The following is a 15,471-nucleotide window of genomic DNA, read 5'->3' on the forward strand; positions in this document are numbered from 1 at the left end:
ATAGACAGAGCAAAATATTCAACAACCTGCTGGAAAAGCACAGCAGGTCAGGCAGCATCCGAGGAGCTGGAGAATTGATGTTTCGGGCATGAGCCTTTCATCAGGAATGAGGCTTGTGGGTCAGTGCTCAGAGATAAACGAGAAGCGGATGGGGAAGGTAGCTGGGAAGGCGATAGGTAGATGAAGGTGAGGGAGAGGATGATAGGTCAGAGGGCGGTGCCGAGTTGGAGGCTTGGGACTGGGATAATATGGGGGTAGGGGAAATGAGGAAGCTGTTGAAATCCACATTTATCCCGTGTGGTTGCAGGGTCCCAAGGTGGAATAGGAGGCGTTCCTCCTCCAAGCGTCAGGTAACGGTTTGGCAGTGGAAGAGGCCCTGGACCTGCATGTCCTTGATGGAGTGATGAATGATGGTAGACAATGAAACAACAAATAGGAGGATAAGCTTGCACAAATGTCCCCTCCACAATGATGGGTGAGGCTAAGCATATTATTAAAGATCAACCAGGCTGAAGTATTTGCATTCATTGGATGATCCAACTCTGCCTTTGTCTGTGATCCCAAGCATCCCAGATGAAAGTTTTCTACCAATTCAATTCACTCGACATGATAATCACAAAACTACTAAAGGCATTGCACACTCCATATGCTACAATATTCTGGCGATGGTACTGAAGATTTGTGCTCCACAGGTTCCTACACCCCTGACCAAGATGTTCTAGCACAGCTACAACACTGGCCTCTATCCAATAATGTGGAAAATTGTCCACATATGTCACGTACACAAAAAGAGGAGGGGGAAAAAAAATCGAACCTGGCTGATGACTGAGCCAGTCTACTCTCAATCAACAAAGTGATGAACGGGGTCATTGACAGTGCTACCATAAGGCACGTGCAAAGGAATATATTCACCACTACTCAGTTTGGATTCTGCAACCTCATTACAGCCCTAATTCAAACATGATCAAAGGAGCTGAATTCCAACGGTCAGGTGAGATGACTGTCTTTGATATTAAGGCCACATTTAATAGAATGTGGTATGAAGGAGCTTGGGCGAAACTGCAGTCAATGCAAATCAGGGGAAACCTCTCTGCAGTTAGTCATATTTGTCACAAAAGAAGATGGTTGTGATGGTTGGAGATCAGTCATTTCAGTTTCAGATCATCTCTACAGATTTTCAAGGTAGTGTCCTCAGCCCAACCATCTCCATCAACTTCATCAATGGCTTTTCTCCATTATTAGTCAGAAGTGGAATCTTCACTGACGACTGCACAATATTCAGCAGAATTTGTGACTGCTCAGATACTGCGACAGTCTATGTGCCTACACAGCAAGACCTGGATAATATGCAGATTTCGGTTGACAAGTGTCAAGTAGCCTTCACACCATAGAAATGTGAGGCAGTGACAATTTCCAATAAAAGAGACTCTAACCATCAGCAGTTGGCATTCAATGGCATTACCACAACTGAATCAACCATTAACATCTAACCAGAAACCGAACTGAACCAGCCATACGAATGTAACTCATCGCATGCCTGTACATTATCTTCAAGGTAAAAGTCAGGAGTTACTTGCCTGAAACGTACAGCTCCAACAACACTCAAGAGGTTTGACACAGCTCAGGACAAAACAGCTTGCCTGATTGGTACCCCATCCACCATCTTCAAAATTCAATTCCATCACCACCAAAACACAGTGACAGCATTGTGTACCATCTTCAATAGGGCTTCCAAGAGTAGGGCTCTGGACCCCAAATGGGATCAGAAGCTGAAATTTCAGGGTCACAAGCTCCACAGCAGCAATGCTGGCCAATTGATCTGACAGAGCTATGACAGCTTTGCTTCCAGCCTAACAGACAGATAGACAGTGCCCAGCCCCAGCCACCCATTCATTTTAACAGGTTTCCTTCCACTTCAATATTTTCCTCACCGAGTCTCGAAATTTATTGCAACCACTAAGTGGGATCATAATGAAAAAGTTTGGCAAGTATTAATCAACAAATGAATTGCAAGAACTTACCAAGGCTCCTCCAACAACACCTTCCAAACATGTGACCATTCTGAAGGACAAAAGCAGCAGATACATGGGAATACCTCCATCTTGTGTGTTCCCCTCCACGCCACTCACTGGCATGACTTGGAAATATATCACCATTCCTTCATTGTCACAGGATCAAATTCTGGAACTCCCTTCCCTACCGCAATATGGTTGTACATACCCCCCCAAGGGATTCAGTGGTTCAAGAAGCCAACTCCCTTCCATTTTCTCCAGGGCAACTGGGGATGGACAAGAAATACTGGCCTAGTGAGCGACACCCACATCCCAGAAATAAATTTTAAAAATACATTGAATGCCAGACTCTCAATATCTCAAAATATGTCTCAATCCTTCCAGTAGCCCTGTATTTGTAACCTCCACCAGCAAAATAAACCCCAAAATATTTCACTTCACTCCTGCACATCTTTGTATTCCTCTCATTCCCACCATTAATGTTGGTGACATCAACTGTCCAGACTTCCCACGCTGAAACTCCTTCTCCAAATCTCAGATTGGCCAAGCATATCCTTCTCTGGTTTAGGGATGCGAGTATGCAGCAGACAGTTTATCCTGCCCATCCTTTCTCTCTTTCAGAACATTTTGGGAAGGTTACCAATCACCCCCATGAATTCCATTAGATGCACCTCAATAACAGCCAATGTTACACACACCTATTGAGAGCAGTCATACTTGGCACTACATAAGGGGCTGAACAACAGTAAATTGCCATTTTTAGCTTCACCACCACACCCCAAATCCCATTCTGGTCAGTGAATACCCCTGCAGTGTCACCACGGTATAGACACTTCCCCAGAAAATGTAAAGCTCATCCCATAATTTGCAAAGAAGATACAAGGAGTTAGCTGTTAACTTATTTTCTTCAATTTTCTGGGACCTGTCACAGCATTCTGTAAACCAAAAACGATTGTAGTTCAAAAGGTAATTCATTGGTTATTTTCAAGATACATAGATTTTTTTTTTCTTTACACAAACAGAAATGTTTTAAACCTTTGCACTTCCTTCCAGGATTTACAAATGTTCTGATGTTCACCATTGCCAAAAAAAAAGAAATGTTACCAATCATCTCACATTTCCATTCATTTCAAAAATTGGTGAAATCATGGAACAAGCTACACTAAAATCAAGAAATAAATTATTTTAAATTATTCAACAATAAAAAAAACTCAGCTTCATTGAAAGTTGTACAATTGAAATGAATGCTGACCAAATGTTATGTCTGTGTATAAAACATAAAGATATGAAATATAGGTCATGATTTTCCTTTTCTGTTCTAAATGTAGAGGCAAACATCTTTCAGCAAGGAAACCACCACCAGCAGCAGCAAGAAAGCTCACCATATCAAATGTCAATCAGGTATTTAGATGTGGCCAGTGGGCTTTACAGCCTATCAGAGATCATGGCCAAGCAGTCCACCTTGTCTGAAGCTATCAGCTGATTGGAGGGCAGCAGCCTTCGGTTACTAGCTGCAGGCCAAGCAAACCAGGACTAAATGAGAAGGTTTTTTTAGTTCAGAGAGGAAAATACACACATTGAAGGTGTACAATGAGAGGGAGAAAGGATGGGTTGGGCTTTGAATTAAGGGCAGGAGGCTCAATTCACCACCCCTCACCTCCTTCCTTCATTCATGGCCCTAGTTATCCCAGGGTCAGGATAAAATGGCCCTGTACACTCCACCCCACTCCCCATCACTCCCACCCAAGACAACAGGCTACCCTGGTTTAGTCAGGAAGGTAACCATTCATCTCATCTGCCGGGAGAGCAGGTAAATAGGCTTGTGGCAGTTTGAGGTCCTCAAGTTGTAGATAACTGAACAGAAAAGGGCTGTATTTGATGACAAGTCAGGAAGGAATGCACAGACTGTCCTATGTGTGACTCCATCCACAGCGGTGTGCTAGATTCTGAACTGCCCTGGGCAATTAGTGATAGTAATAAATGCTGACCAGTCAGTGATGCCCACAATCCGTGAGTGAAATTAAAACAACTGCCTGCCAAGAATCCAAGAATTCAATTGTAAATGTGGTTATCTTCCTCATTCTCTTCCGGGGAGATAAATATCTCACTCATTATTATTCACTTTTGTTAAGGATCACTTGAATAGTGTTTTCAGATAAAATGATTTGGGTACTAAGCATTAAGAGTTTTGTGGATCTGAAGGCTTATACAGAATTGCTTGATAATCAGTAGGATTAATCTATGTGCATTTTAAAGAACAGAAGAGTCAGAAATCTATGTTTTTTTCTTTATTACTTCCATTTCATTGCAATATTTAACAAAGAACCAACATGTAGGTTCTAATGAAATCCAAAAATTACATTTTATTGTTTTTCAATAGAAAGCTTCTTAAATGTAATTTCCACCTTAGTTTCATTCAAGCTCTTCCAAAAGTGACGAGTTTTTGAATCTATGAAAACAATCACATGTTTACTGACCTTCTGAATGGACATCACTCATTGACGCAGGATGTGATCTCTTGGAAGCTGACCTCCGGTACACCACGTGGACTCTCCCACTTTCTTCTTCCTCATCTACTTTGTCTTTTTCCAGTGGTTCAATAAAGAACTCATCCTTGTCTGTCCGAATCATGCCAGCCTGAGTGACAGAACCAGAGATAAGACAGTCTTAAATACAAGAAAACTTCTCATGCAGCTATTACGCAGTTCCACTGGACAGGGGAAGTTTGCTTTCAGACACTCAAATACCCACAGGACTTCCATCATTTTAGAATAACTGAACAAGTTAAATACTTTATGAGGAATAATGCAGCAGTCATTCCTTGGTCTGACATTAAAAGCAAAAACACATTTTATCATACAGGTCAACCCTATAACACTTGGAAGAGTTGATAGACAACTGCAATAAAGCTGACTACTCAGAAAAAAAACTACAACCGAACACCAGTGCTGAGTAGGCCCTTGACCATGATCATTGTTTCAAGGTGACTGACGTTGTCATTGAATTCCTGGGTTTCGGGATTTTTATTACTGGTAGAGTATCACATTCTGCAATTCGGTTTGTCTTGCTGTGAAAACTGAAACCCACTGGCCTCATAATGACGTACAAAGTAGTTATATAGGGAGTTCACTGGAGCACAATCATGTCATGATTTAAGCTGTGGTTACGCCCAATATTACATCAGTGTTATTACCAGGAAAAGTGAATAACACATTTTTGCAGTGATGGCCCAAAATATTTTAAAGGAGTCAGTGCTGATGCTACTGAAAATTTACTTACCAGGGATTAACATGTTCTGAAAGAAATTTTGGATTTTGGGCAAATTTTTGTTGCGTTTTCCAGCCCCCTCCCAACCACCCTTCTTAACTTGCTTCAAATGCATAATACGAATGGGAATTCCTGCTGCAGGACTCATTAAAAATGACAAACTCAAATTGCAGTTTACTGTGTCTTACTAGGTGAAGCTCGCTGAGCTATCTATAAATGTTGAATATTATGAATGGAGAAAGCTATACGCCCATTCAAGCCTTGAGTATAGGAGTTGGGGGGGGGGTCATATTGTGATTGTACAGGACATTGGTTCGACAGCTTCTGGAATACTCTGTGCAATTCTGGTCTCCTATAGGAAGGGTGTTGTGAAACATGAAAGTGTTCAGAAAAGATTTACAAGGATGTTGCCAGGGTTAGAGGATTTGAGCTGTAGGGAGAGGCTCAATAGGCTGGGGTTGTTTTTCCTGAGCGTCGGCAGCTGAGCGGTGACCTCGTAGAGGTTTACGAAATCTTGAGGGGCATGGATAGGATAAACAGACAAGGTCTTTTCACTGGAGTGGGGGAATCTAGAACTCAAAGGCATAGGTTCAGGGTGAGAGGGGATAGATATAAAAGGGACCTAAGGGACAACGTTTTCCACACAGAGGGTGGTACGTGTATGGAATAAGCTGCCAGAAATAGTGGTGGAGGCTGGTACAATTACAACATTTAAAAGACATCTGGATCTGAATGGGAAGGGTTTAGACGGATATGGGCCAAGTGTTGGCAAATGGGACGAGATTAGGTCAGGATATCTGGTCAGCATGGATGAGTTGGGCCGAAGGGTCTGTTTCCATTCTGTAAAATCTATGACTCTGTGTTAATTGACATTTGAATTATGTTCAGCGACCTGGAAAGAAAGCTGCTCAAAAAGGGATGGACAGGTATTGTATTCCACCTACCTTACCTATCACAGGGCTACAAATCATCAATGGGAGGGAGGGTGATAACAAGGCAATTGGCAAGAGAAAGGTCCAAATCACTGTTTGGTATCTCTGAATCAGTTGCCATTCACTTCGGTGTGGGGCAAAGAATGAAATATTTCCAAAAAATGAGGAATTTAAAATCTGACAGGAAGGTGATTGAACATTTTTATTGCTCAGGAAGATTGAAAATATTATTGATGGCATTTAGTGAATGAACATGCTACATTGGTCACATGAATATTTTTTAAGCACACTATTAGAGGTGTTAATCTATGCAAAAGAAATTAAACAATAGGTTGTGGAATATTAATGATGTAAAAGATTGTCTACTTATATCATAGGCACTTCTAAGCTTTATTTCAAAGGATATTAACCAAGAGGTGGACTCTCTCGATTTTATTTACACAAGACTGCTTCAATCATCTGTTTCTTATAACTATCAACAGATTATAATGATTTTGGTAAAACATTTCTATAAACTTGGGTCTGACAAAGCAAACAGACAAGAACAATCCCATACCGAGAGACGGGAAGTCAGATTGACTCTATGACACGGGTATAATCCTTTGCCCAGCCTGTGCCTGATTTTCCACCAGGTGCTCTAATTTGACATTTACTTATATCATGCAAAAAATGTTTACGGCACAGAGTTCATAACATTCAACAGGACACCTGGTCATCTAACCAACGGTGTTTCTTAGTCCATATTTTTAAATATTAGTCAAATGACATTTAAAACTTTTCTGAAGTGAGATGAAGAGTAGAATGTACTTCCAGACCAGTGTGTTCTTGCTTAAAAAGAAACAAAAACAGTTATCAGTTAATGGATGTTGGTTTGACAGATCATTCTTTTAAACACAAAACACATTTGGAATTCCATGAAAATAACAGCTACTGCCTTTTGCTTAATGCAAATGAGATAAACAAGGCACTTTCACTTCATGATATAGTCACCTGCAACAATCTTGCCAAATTTAATACTGACACTGACATGTATCATAGAACTGTACTCATTTACTGAATGTTCAACTGCTTTATTATGAATCACTTTCTTTATTATAACTGTAAAGTTTACCTGAATGTTAAGGGTTAGAGTAGATTTGAGCGGTAATCTTGAGGATATTGTAACCAGACCTAAAAATAACTACTTCTGTCAGTATATGCTATTACAATATAAAACATGAGGTTGCAGTGCAGGCTATATTTTCCAGTGCTAAAAAAAAATTCCTTGAATATTTACAATGTCAAAATTTATGCATGGAATTTTGTCCTATGTAAAGTCTACATCTTTTTATTTTACTTTTGTTTATTTACTTTCATTTTGATTGGGAAAAGGACTGTTGTACTTCAAAAAGACTGAGAAAAGAATAGCTATACCTTTAAAATGAAGTAAGTTACTGAAACTCACTGAGGGTCATGATTACATCATTTGCAAACAGTGTGAGAAAGTGTAAGAGATGGCAGCACAGTAGTTGGCTTTAATTGGAGTGACATTCAGCCAGCAACAGGTTGCTGATTGGTCTGTGGAATTGTGACCAATTCTAGATAGACAAGTAATTGTGACCAATTCTAGGTAGACAAGTTCACAAGCCTGCCAACAACTATCTAAGTGGATCCTGAGCAGTTTTTGGGTGTAAACAATATAGTGAGAAGTCCTTGAATCTCTGGAAGGGGTGATGGTGTCTTTTTTTTCCTCTCTCTCTCTCTCTCTCTCTCTCTCTCTCCAGAAAATACTTGAAGCTAAAAGAAAGCTATTTATTTTCTCCCACCAGTTGCTGCAAGCTGTTGTTTTTATTATGAAGGTGTAGGTGTGTACTGTACCTTTAAGAGTGTGTGGAAGCTGGCACGGACCTAGAGAGATACAGTGTGCTGAAAATTTAAAAAATGTAACATTTGGTTGTAACAAATAGCTGGAGCTGTGTTACCACAGTACAAAACCCCGGGTTCAATTCCCGCCTCAGGCGATTGACTGTGTGGAGTTTGCACATTCTCCCAGTGTCTGTGTGGGTTTCCTCCGGATGCTCCGGTTTCCTCTCTCATTCCAAAAATGTGCAGTTTAGGTGAATTGGCCATGCTAAAATTGCCCTTAGTGTTAGGTGAAGGGGTAAATGTAGGGGAATAGGTCTGAATGGGTTGCGCTTCGGCGGGTCGATGTGGACTTGTTGGGCCGAAGGGCCTGTTTCCACACTAAGTAATCTAAACAAAACAAATTCAAATTCGGCCAGTTTGAATTAAGCCCCAGATACCAAAATAAATCAAATTTGAATTTTACTGTTTTGGATGACATCAAACCAATGAAATGATCCAATGTTTTGGGGCATAAAATCAGACACTTTGAACAGTTGGGGGAGAACAGCAAAGAGCTGCCAGGCACCAAAATAACAGCCAGCTGAATAGCTCACTGAAAGGTACCTTCCCTAAGAAATGTGCGCAGTCGAAGACCAAAGAAATCAACCTCAAGAAATCTACAAGAAAGTTCGACATTCGAAGATGACAACTGGCTTTGAAATTGAGTTGCCATAAAATTAAGTGGGAATTTATCAGACCAGTACTGTAGAGTGGGATTAGAAATAGGTTTAAGAGAAAGGGGTTATAAATAGTTGTTGTTTATTGTTCTCTTCAGGACTTAAAGAATAAAATTGTTAATTTTTTCTTTAAATAATGAGATCTGGAATAGTTCCTTGCCTCTCAAAATTTAACAGACTATGGTGCAAGGCAAGCTTCTGTGTGTGTCGGGTTTAAATTAGCAGAGGGGTTTATCCCGTGTCGTACACTTTCAATCAATAAGTCAGAGACTTATAATTTGTGAGCCTGTTGCTGCCTGTCTTCTGAAATAATGGAAGTGAAAGAACCTGAAGGAGGCAGTTCAGAGAAAGTTCATCTTATTGATTCTTGGGATAAAGGGGTTGCTGAACAAGGATGGTATTCAGGAGAACGAGAGCTGTTTACTGCTTTGTCGTTTGATGGGGATGGGATTTAAAGATGCTGTCTAGGACAATCAAGGACGAGGGGGCAGAGTTTCAAAATAAAAAAAGTGTCTCACTTAAGATGGAGATGAGGAATTTCTTGAGGATTGTTAATCTTTGGAATTCTCTTTCCGGGTGAGCAGTGGAGACTGTCATTGAATATATTCGAGGCTGCGTTAGATTTTTGCTCGGGCATTAAGGGTTATGGGGGGCAGGCAGAAAGGCAGAGTCGACACCTTAGTCAGATCTGTCAAAATTTTATTTAATGGCCTTTTCCAATTGTGTTCCAGCTATAGAAACATGTGTAATAACTCCTGGTTGAAACAAGCTGCCAGAGGGAGTGGCAGAGTCTAGAACAATTGCAACATTTAAAAGGCATTTGGATGGGTATATGAATGCAAACGGTTTGGAGGGATATGGGCTGGGTGCTGGCAGGTGGGACTAGATTGTGTTGGGATATCTGGTCAGCACGGACAGGTTGGACCGAAGGGTCTGTTTCTGTGCTGTACACCTCTACGACTCTATGACACTATGACTAGGGGAAACAAAAGAAGCCCCTCATCAATTCTTATTGACAGATACCATGGAAGTGTTTCTCAAGTAATGACACTATTTTGTGTGTGTGCGTGCGTGTGCGTGTGTGTGCGCGTGTGCACTAGAGGGGAGATTACAGCTTTAATTAATACATTATATGTCAATAGTTCATAGTTGTTTACCTGTGGTTAGAATCTATTTATTTGTAATACAGAGGAACCTTGATTATCCAAAGGACATGGGCGGGCAGTATTTCACTCAAGCCAAGCATCGGAACCATGCGATCTTGCCCGATAATCTGATAATTGAGATTCCTCTAGTTCTTGTTCAGTAAAGAAACCTGCTCTGTACATTCTGTTAATCCGAGCCTGACAGGTAAATTGGGGACAAAAATAGAAATTACTGGAAAAGCTCAGCAGATCTGGCAACAGCTGTAGACAGAAATCACAATTGTCATTTCGGGTTGAGTGACTCTTCCACAGAACCAGGTAAAGTAGGGCTTTTGCATACTTTAATAAAATCTTATTAAATTTTGTGATGACTTTGGGAATAGGGAGGGCTTGATTTCCAGTGAGCTATTCTAATGAGGTGTGACATCTGTACCTTTTGGGCTCTACAGCAATATTCAGCCTATTGTCATGTGATGATCCAATTCACTTGCAATCTATCACAGGACATACTACTAATGATTCAAGCTCTAAACCATAACTTTTGTCAATTGTCCAAGTGGTCAGCTGTACAAAGATACAAAATTCATGTCCAAGGCTCATGTGTATTACAGTTTTTTTTAGATGTATCAGGCAACAATTTCTTTGATAGGGCATGTAACATAATTTTACTGCCCAAATAACTCAAACTAATTGTACTCACTATTACTTGCCTGACAATTGTATAACCACCTCAGGCAACAAGCAGATAAACAGTTAAATGCCAACATTAAAAGTTGCTGCTGCTGTTCTGAGCTTGGTAAAAGTGGCACCCTGCTGTCTGCTTCATCATCAACACATAGTGAATGTTAAAGTTCTATATTTCCTCAGCAGATGCAAACTAAACACTACAGAAAGTTAATTCCCGTCTTTTGAAGGATTAATACCCTTTTAGTGACATTTTGTTAATGACTGTCAATTAATCTCAGGCACTGAATTAATTATTACAAGTGTAAAGTTCCACCCATTCAGGCATTGATCGTTGTTGAAATTTAAAAATATCAACATTTATTATTTACCTTTTACCCCTCTCCTTATCTTTCTTTCTGACCTGACATTAAATATCATCCCCTCAAAGTTACACCTCGTTCTCAGTCCTTGCACTGCTTGAATCAGATTTATGGAGATGCATTCTGATTCACCTGTTTATCCAAATTCTCGACGTGCAGCTTCCTTCGGTGTGAAGTTAGCAGCTCACACCTTCAGCAACTTAAATGGCAAGGCATGGTTTGAACTGTAGGATGCAGGGCAAGTCAAACTAACAAATACACCTTTGATCGTATGAATCAAAAATAAAATCAGGCATGATACATAAGCCAGAAGAAAGTGAGGACTGCAGATGCTGGAGATCAGAATCCAAAAGTGTGGTACAGGAAAAGCACAGCTGGTCAAGCAGCATCCAAGGAACAGGAGAGTTGATGTCTCAAGCTCGAAACATTGACTCCTGCTCCTCGGATGCTGCCTGACTGGCTGTGCTTTTCCATTGCCACACTTTTTGAATCTACAAAAGCCACATATTACAACGTAAATGTTTTGTAAACTTTTTGGAACTTATGCTGAAATCCAGTTCAAGCTGCAATCCACCAGTAATTAAACATTTGATAATTCACCAACTCTACAATTTGTTTATTACACTGCTTATTGAAGCTAACTGGTAAATGTAATTATTCACTAACCTGGTTTTTGGAGTTGGTTTCTTAAAGATAAATAGTCCCTTTCAGTGACTTGCGGCTGCTCTTTTTACAAACTAACTTAATCTGAATTTTCATTAGCACTACACTTTTCATTATGCACGACTTTCCATTTTGCAAGACTGTTAATAACATCTGCTTTTCTCACGGTTTAGCATTCTTCTGCTATTTCACTTGCTGCTAACAAATTTGGCACAGGGAGAATTTTTTTGCAGTTATCAATGTCACTCTCAGACTCTGGAGTTCATACGGTTCTAACTCATTTTGGTCCACAATTTACAGGTTTCTCTTACAGACCCTTAGTGACTAAAGAGTGCACATGTCAAGAGCTGAGTCCTTTACACAGCTTCACTGCAGTGAGTCAATTATTGCGAAAATCACATTGTGCAAGTTGGATAACTAATGACCGTACCCAAATCAAATTAGACTATCCTCTGATCATTACATTTTAAAATTGATAAGAGTTATTAGAAAGGCAGGCTAAAGATGACAAGTCACCACGACCAGATGAGATGCATCCATGGATACTTAAGAAAGCAAAGTTTGAAATTTTTGGAGGAACGGACTATAACCTTCCAATCATCATAGGGTACACGGTACACTAGAAGGTGAGGGAATTGCAAATGTGGTTCCAAAAGTGTGTAAGACAAGCCCAGCAACTGCAGGCTGATCAGTTTAACCTTAGCAAGAAGAAAATCTTTGGAGACAATAATGAAGGGCAAAACTAACAAGTCAACTGGATAAACATGACTTCTTTCAGGAAAGCTAGCACAGATGTTTAAAGACAAATCATGCTTAACAAAATCAAGTATTTGATGCAGAAACAAATAAAGTTGATGATGGAAATGTGTTAATGAACTTTAAAAGGCATTTGATAAATTGTCCGGTAACAAGCATGTCAGTAAAGCACAAGGCCATGAAATGAAAAGGGCAGTGGCAGCAAGGATATAAGATCAGTCAAGTGACAATATACAGTGAATAATGGTGAACCATTGTCTTTCAAACTGGAGAAGTATTTATAAATGGGGCTCTTAGGACCTGGTGCATAGACTGAGACTTTGATGTGCAGAGTATAACTTTACAATTAACACATGAAAAAATTTTTTTTAAAAATGACAACATGTGGAATGCATTGCCCAGGATCATAATTGGACGATCATAATTGGATCATGCCTTTTCAAAAGGGAATTGGATAATTATCAGAAGGGGGGAAAGATTACAGTACCAAAGAACAATAACAGGGGAATGGGATTAGTTGGGTTGCTCTTGCAGACTGTCAGCACAGACAGCAGGCCATGCTGTGACCTTTTTAAAGGCTACACCTTTCATTTTATTTATTTTAGATTCCGGACCAAAAGGGGAAAAGAACCGACTTGAACTAAGGACAATGAAAGGAATTACTGTGAGCTGTGCTTATACAGTTGCTTTGTTTGAGCATGAAGTGGTTGGTGGAGGGCGATGAGAGATCTAAGACTCCACAGCACTGGGGCTGTGCACACAGAATGAGCTTTGGCCAGCGACAGATTGCGTTGTAGAATCGGGACAAGTTGTGGATACCAGAAGGCATCAGCATAATGACTGATATACAATATTAACTCAATCAGAGAAGCTGTTTTATTATTGTTAACTCTGGTTATCTGCCCAGGAAACCAAACAATTTGTGTCATAATGTGGGAATATAAGAAAACAGCTTTTCTGATTGAGTTAATATCGTATAACAGTTAAATTAGTTTCTGCTGCTAATAGGGTTACATGACAAACAGAGTGTTGAACAGCTTATTTAAACACATACACATGCTACCACAACTGAACCTAACCAGTGTCACAAGGGTTCAAGTCAAGTGATTTACTGACAGAACGTCATGTTGTAATTGGCTTATTGTGTAGCTAAGGCTTGAAAAATTAAATATAAGTAAGATAAAGCTATTAGTGTCTTGATGTCTAAAAATATAAGATGAAGTTAGAATCGGTGCAGTTTCACACTTCTTCTCAGCAACCAGAATGTAACTGTCACTGCTTCTGAATAACAATTCTCAAACTTTTACCTATTGAAACCGGTTATTCTAAGAAGAAAAAGAGAGCGTATCCAACAACTACACCACAGAGACCAAAGCCTCCAGACTGGAGAAAAGGCAAGGCCTCTTTCTCTCTATGTAAAGTAACTAAAGCATTGAAGACTGAGAGATATTCTCTCCCACCTGCAAAGAATTGGAAACTATCTGGAAACAAGGTATCAAAGAACAGAAGATCTCAAAACAATAAGGATACCTCACCGAATCTTGTGGACTGCTGCTATTGAACAATGTTCCCCCAGCGTCTATTTCCTTCAAACATAACACCCATCTTTGTTTGGCTGTGTCTGTATTCATGTCCAGGGATTAAAGAAGTTGGGGAGCAGAGTGATGTTGAACATTAATATTTTTGTCTGACTATGATTACAATTAATGAAATTTATTATAAGTAGCAGTTCTTATTAAGTAGATAAATCTGGTTTTTTTTTACTGTTAACGAGGATCCATCAGACAGGTAATTAGAGACTTTTAAATATTTTGATTAAAGTTTTAACCTTTCTGATGACCCTGGATCTAGTGGGATTTGAATATCAGCACACTTTCCCAAATGGGTCATGACACTATTCTGAGAGTCTGTATAGCCATCCATCTCATTTTCAATTATTTCAACGGAAATGCAGACAGAATTTCTGTAGCCAGTCTTTGTATTGATTCTGATTGATGACAACCAGTTGTACCATCATGTGTGATTTCGAAAAAAAAATCAAACATTAGGAGACCTCTTTAAATTCCAGCTGAATAAAAACTGCACCAAACAATAAACATTTTATACTCCCTATGACTTAGCTTACACCAAACACGCATGCTCACCAAATCACTAGATTAATGCTTCCCTACCACATTTATGCTAAATTGCAGCTTTATTTTTAATATATCAGAGTTCCTGAACAGGCTCTTTTCGTAGAAGAGCAGTAAGCCTAAAATATAGAGCTAGAAAAGACCTTGTATCACAAAAAGTGACTCACCATGATATTGTGCAGCCAAACAATTATAATCAAACTGCTGTCCAGCTCCAAACATTTTTGGCTGCTTTCCAAAAACAAATCTAAACCAAACTCCAAAAACTAAGCCAGTAAAGATTGATGTTTTGCCAAATGAAACATATGGTTTGTATGAAGAAACTTCTTTCAGGCCACATTATATGCTACAAAGAATTTCACAGCGAGGAGGAAAACAGAGAAAATAAGACTGTCACTGGCGCTCATTGTATATATGCGTGGCCTAAAGAACTTCAGCTTGTGGCTTGTCACATGCAGCAAAGGGAGTCAGTTGGTCACCGTCATGTCAAGCACTACCAAATCCCACAATGCAAACAAATGCTGAACTGCTCATGGAAAGAGATACCAAAAAGAAATTTCAAAGGGAACATGATGATAAGAAACACATTAGTTGTTTCTAACATATTCATGAACAAATAGAACTGTAAAGATGCATTAATTCATATAAGCATCCCAAATCACAGCAAAAAAGAATTTTTAAAATGTTGCCAAGTACTTGCATCACCAAATTTTCTTGTTTTATGATGAAAGACTTTTTCAATTGTGCTATTTTCAAAGTGTTTGTCAACCAAAAGACGGCATTGATTATGTTACACGTCACAAAAAAAAGCAGTCTAACAGGAAACCAGAAGAGCCAGATCCTTTGGCCACTGGGCAGAACAAACAAGATCGCCTACAATGTGCACCAAGTTAAACATTGCCAGAGCTCAGATGCCCAATATTATGGAAAATTTAGAGATCATCTGATCAGGTGGTT

The 15,471-nt window shown here is 39.6% G+C and overlaps 1 protein-coding gene across 1 annotated transcript in view; it reads right to left on the reverse strand.

Moving 5' to 3' along the window:
- Positions 1-15,471, reverse strand: part of LOC122556645 (A disintegrin and metalloproteinase with thrombospondin motifs 2-like) — a 227,373-nt gene that overhangs the window by 159,206 nt on the left and 52,696 nt on the right. The window contains exon 3 of the mRNA XM_043703613.1: positions 4,490-4,649. Within this exon, the coding sequence (XP_043559548.1) occupies positions 4,490-4,649 (160 nt within the window). The remainder of the gene's footprint in view (positions 1-4,489; positions 4,650-15,471) is intronic.

The sequence above is a fragment of the Chiloscyllium plagiosum genome, chromosome 14 (genome assembly GCF_004010195.1).
Source record: "Chiloscyllium plagiosum isolate BGI_BamShark_2017 chromosome 14, ASM401019v2, whole genome shotgun sequence".
NCBI classification, from domain to species: domain Eukaryota; kingdom Metazoa; phylum Chordata; class Chondrichthyes; order Orectolobiformes; family Hemiscylliidae; genus Chiloscyllium; species Chiloscyllium plagiosum.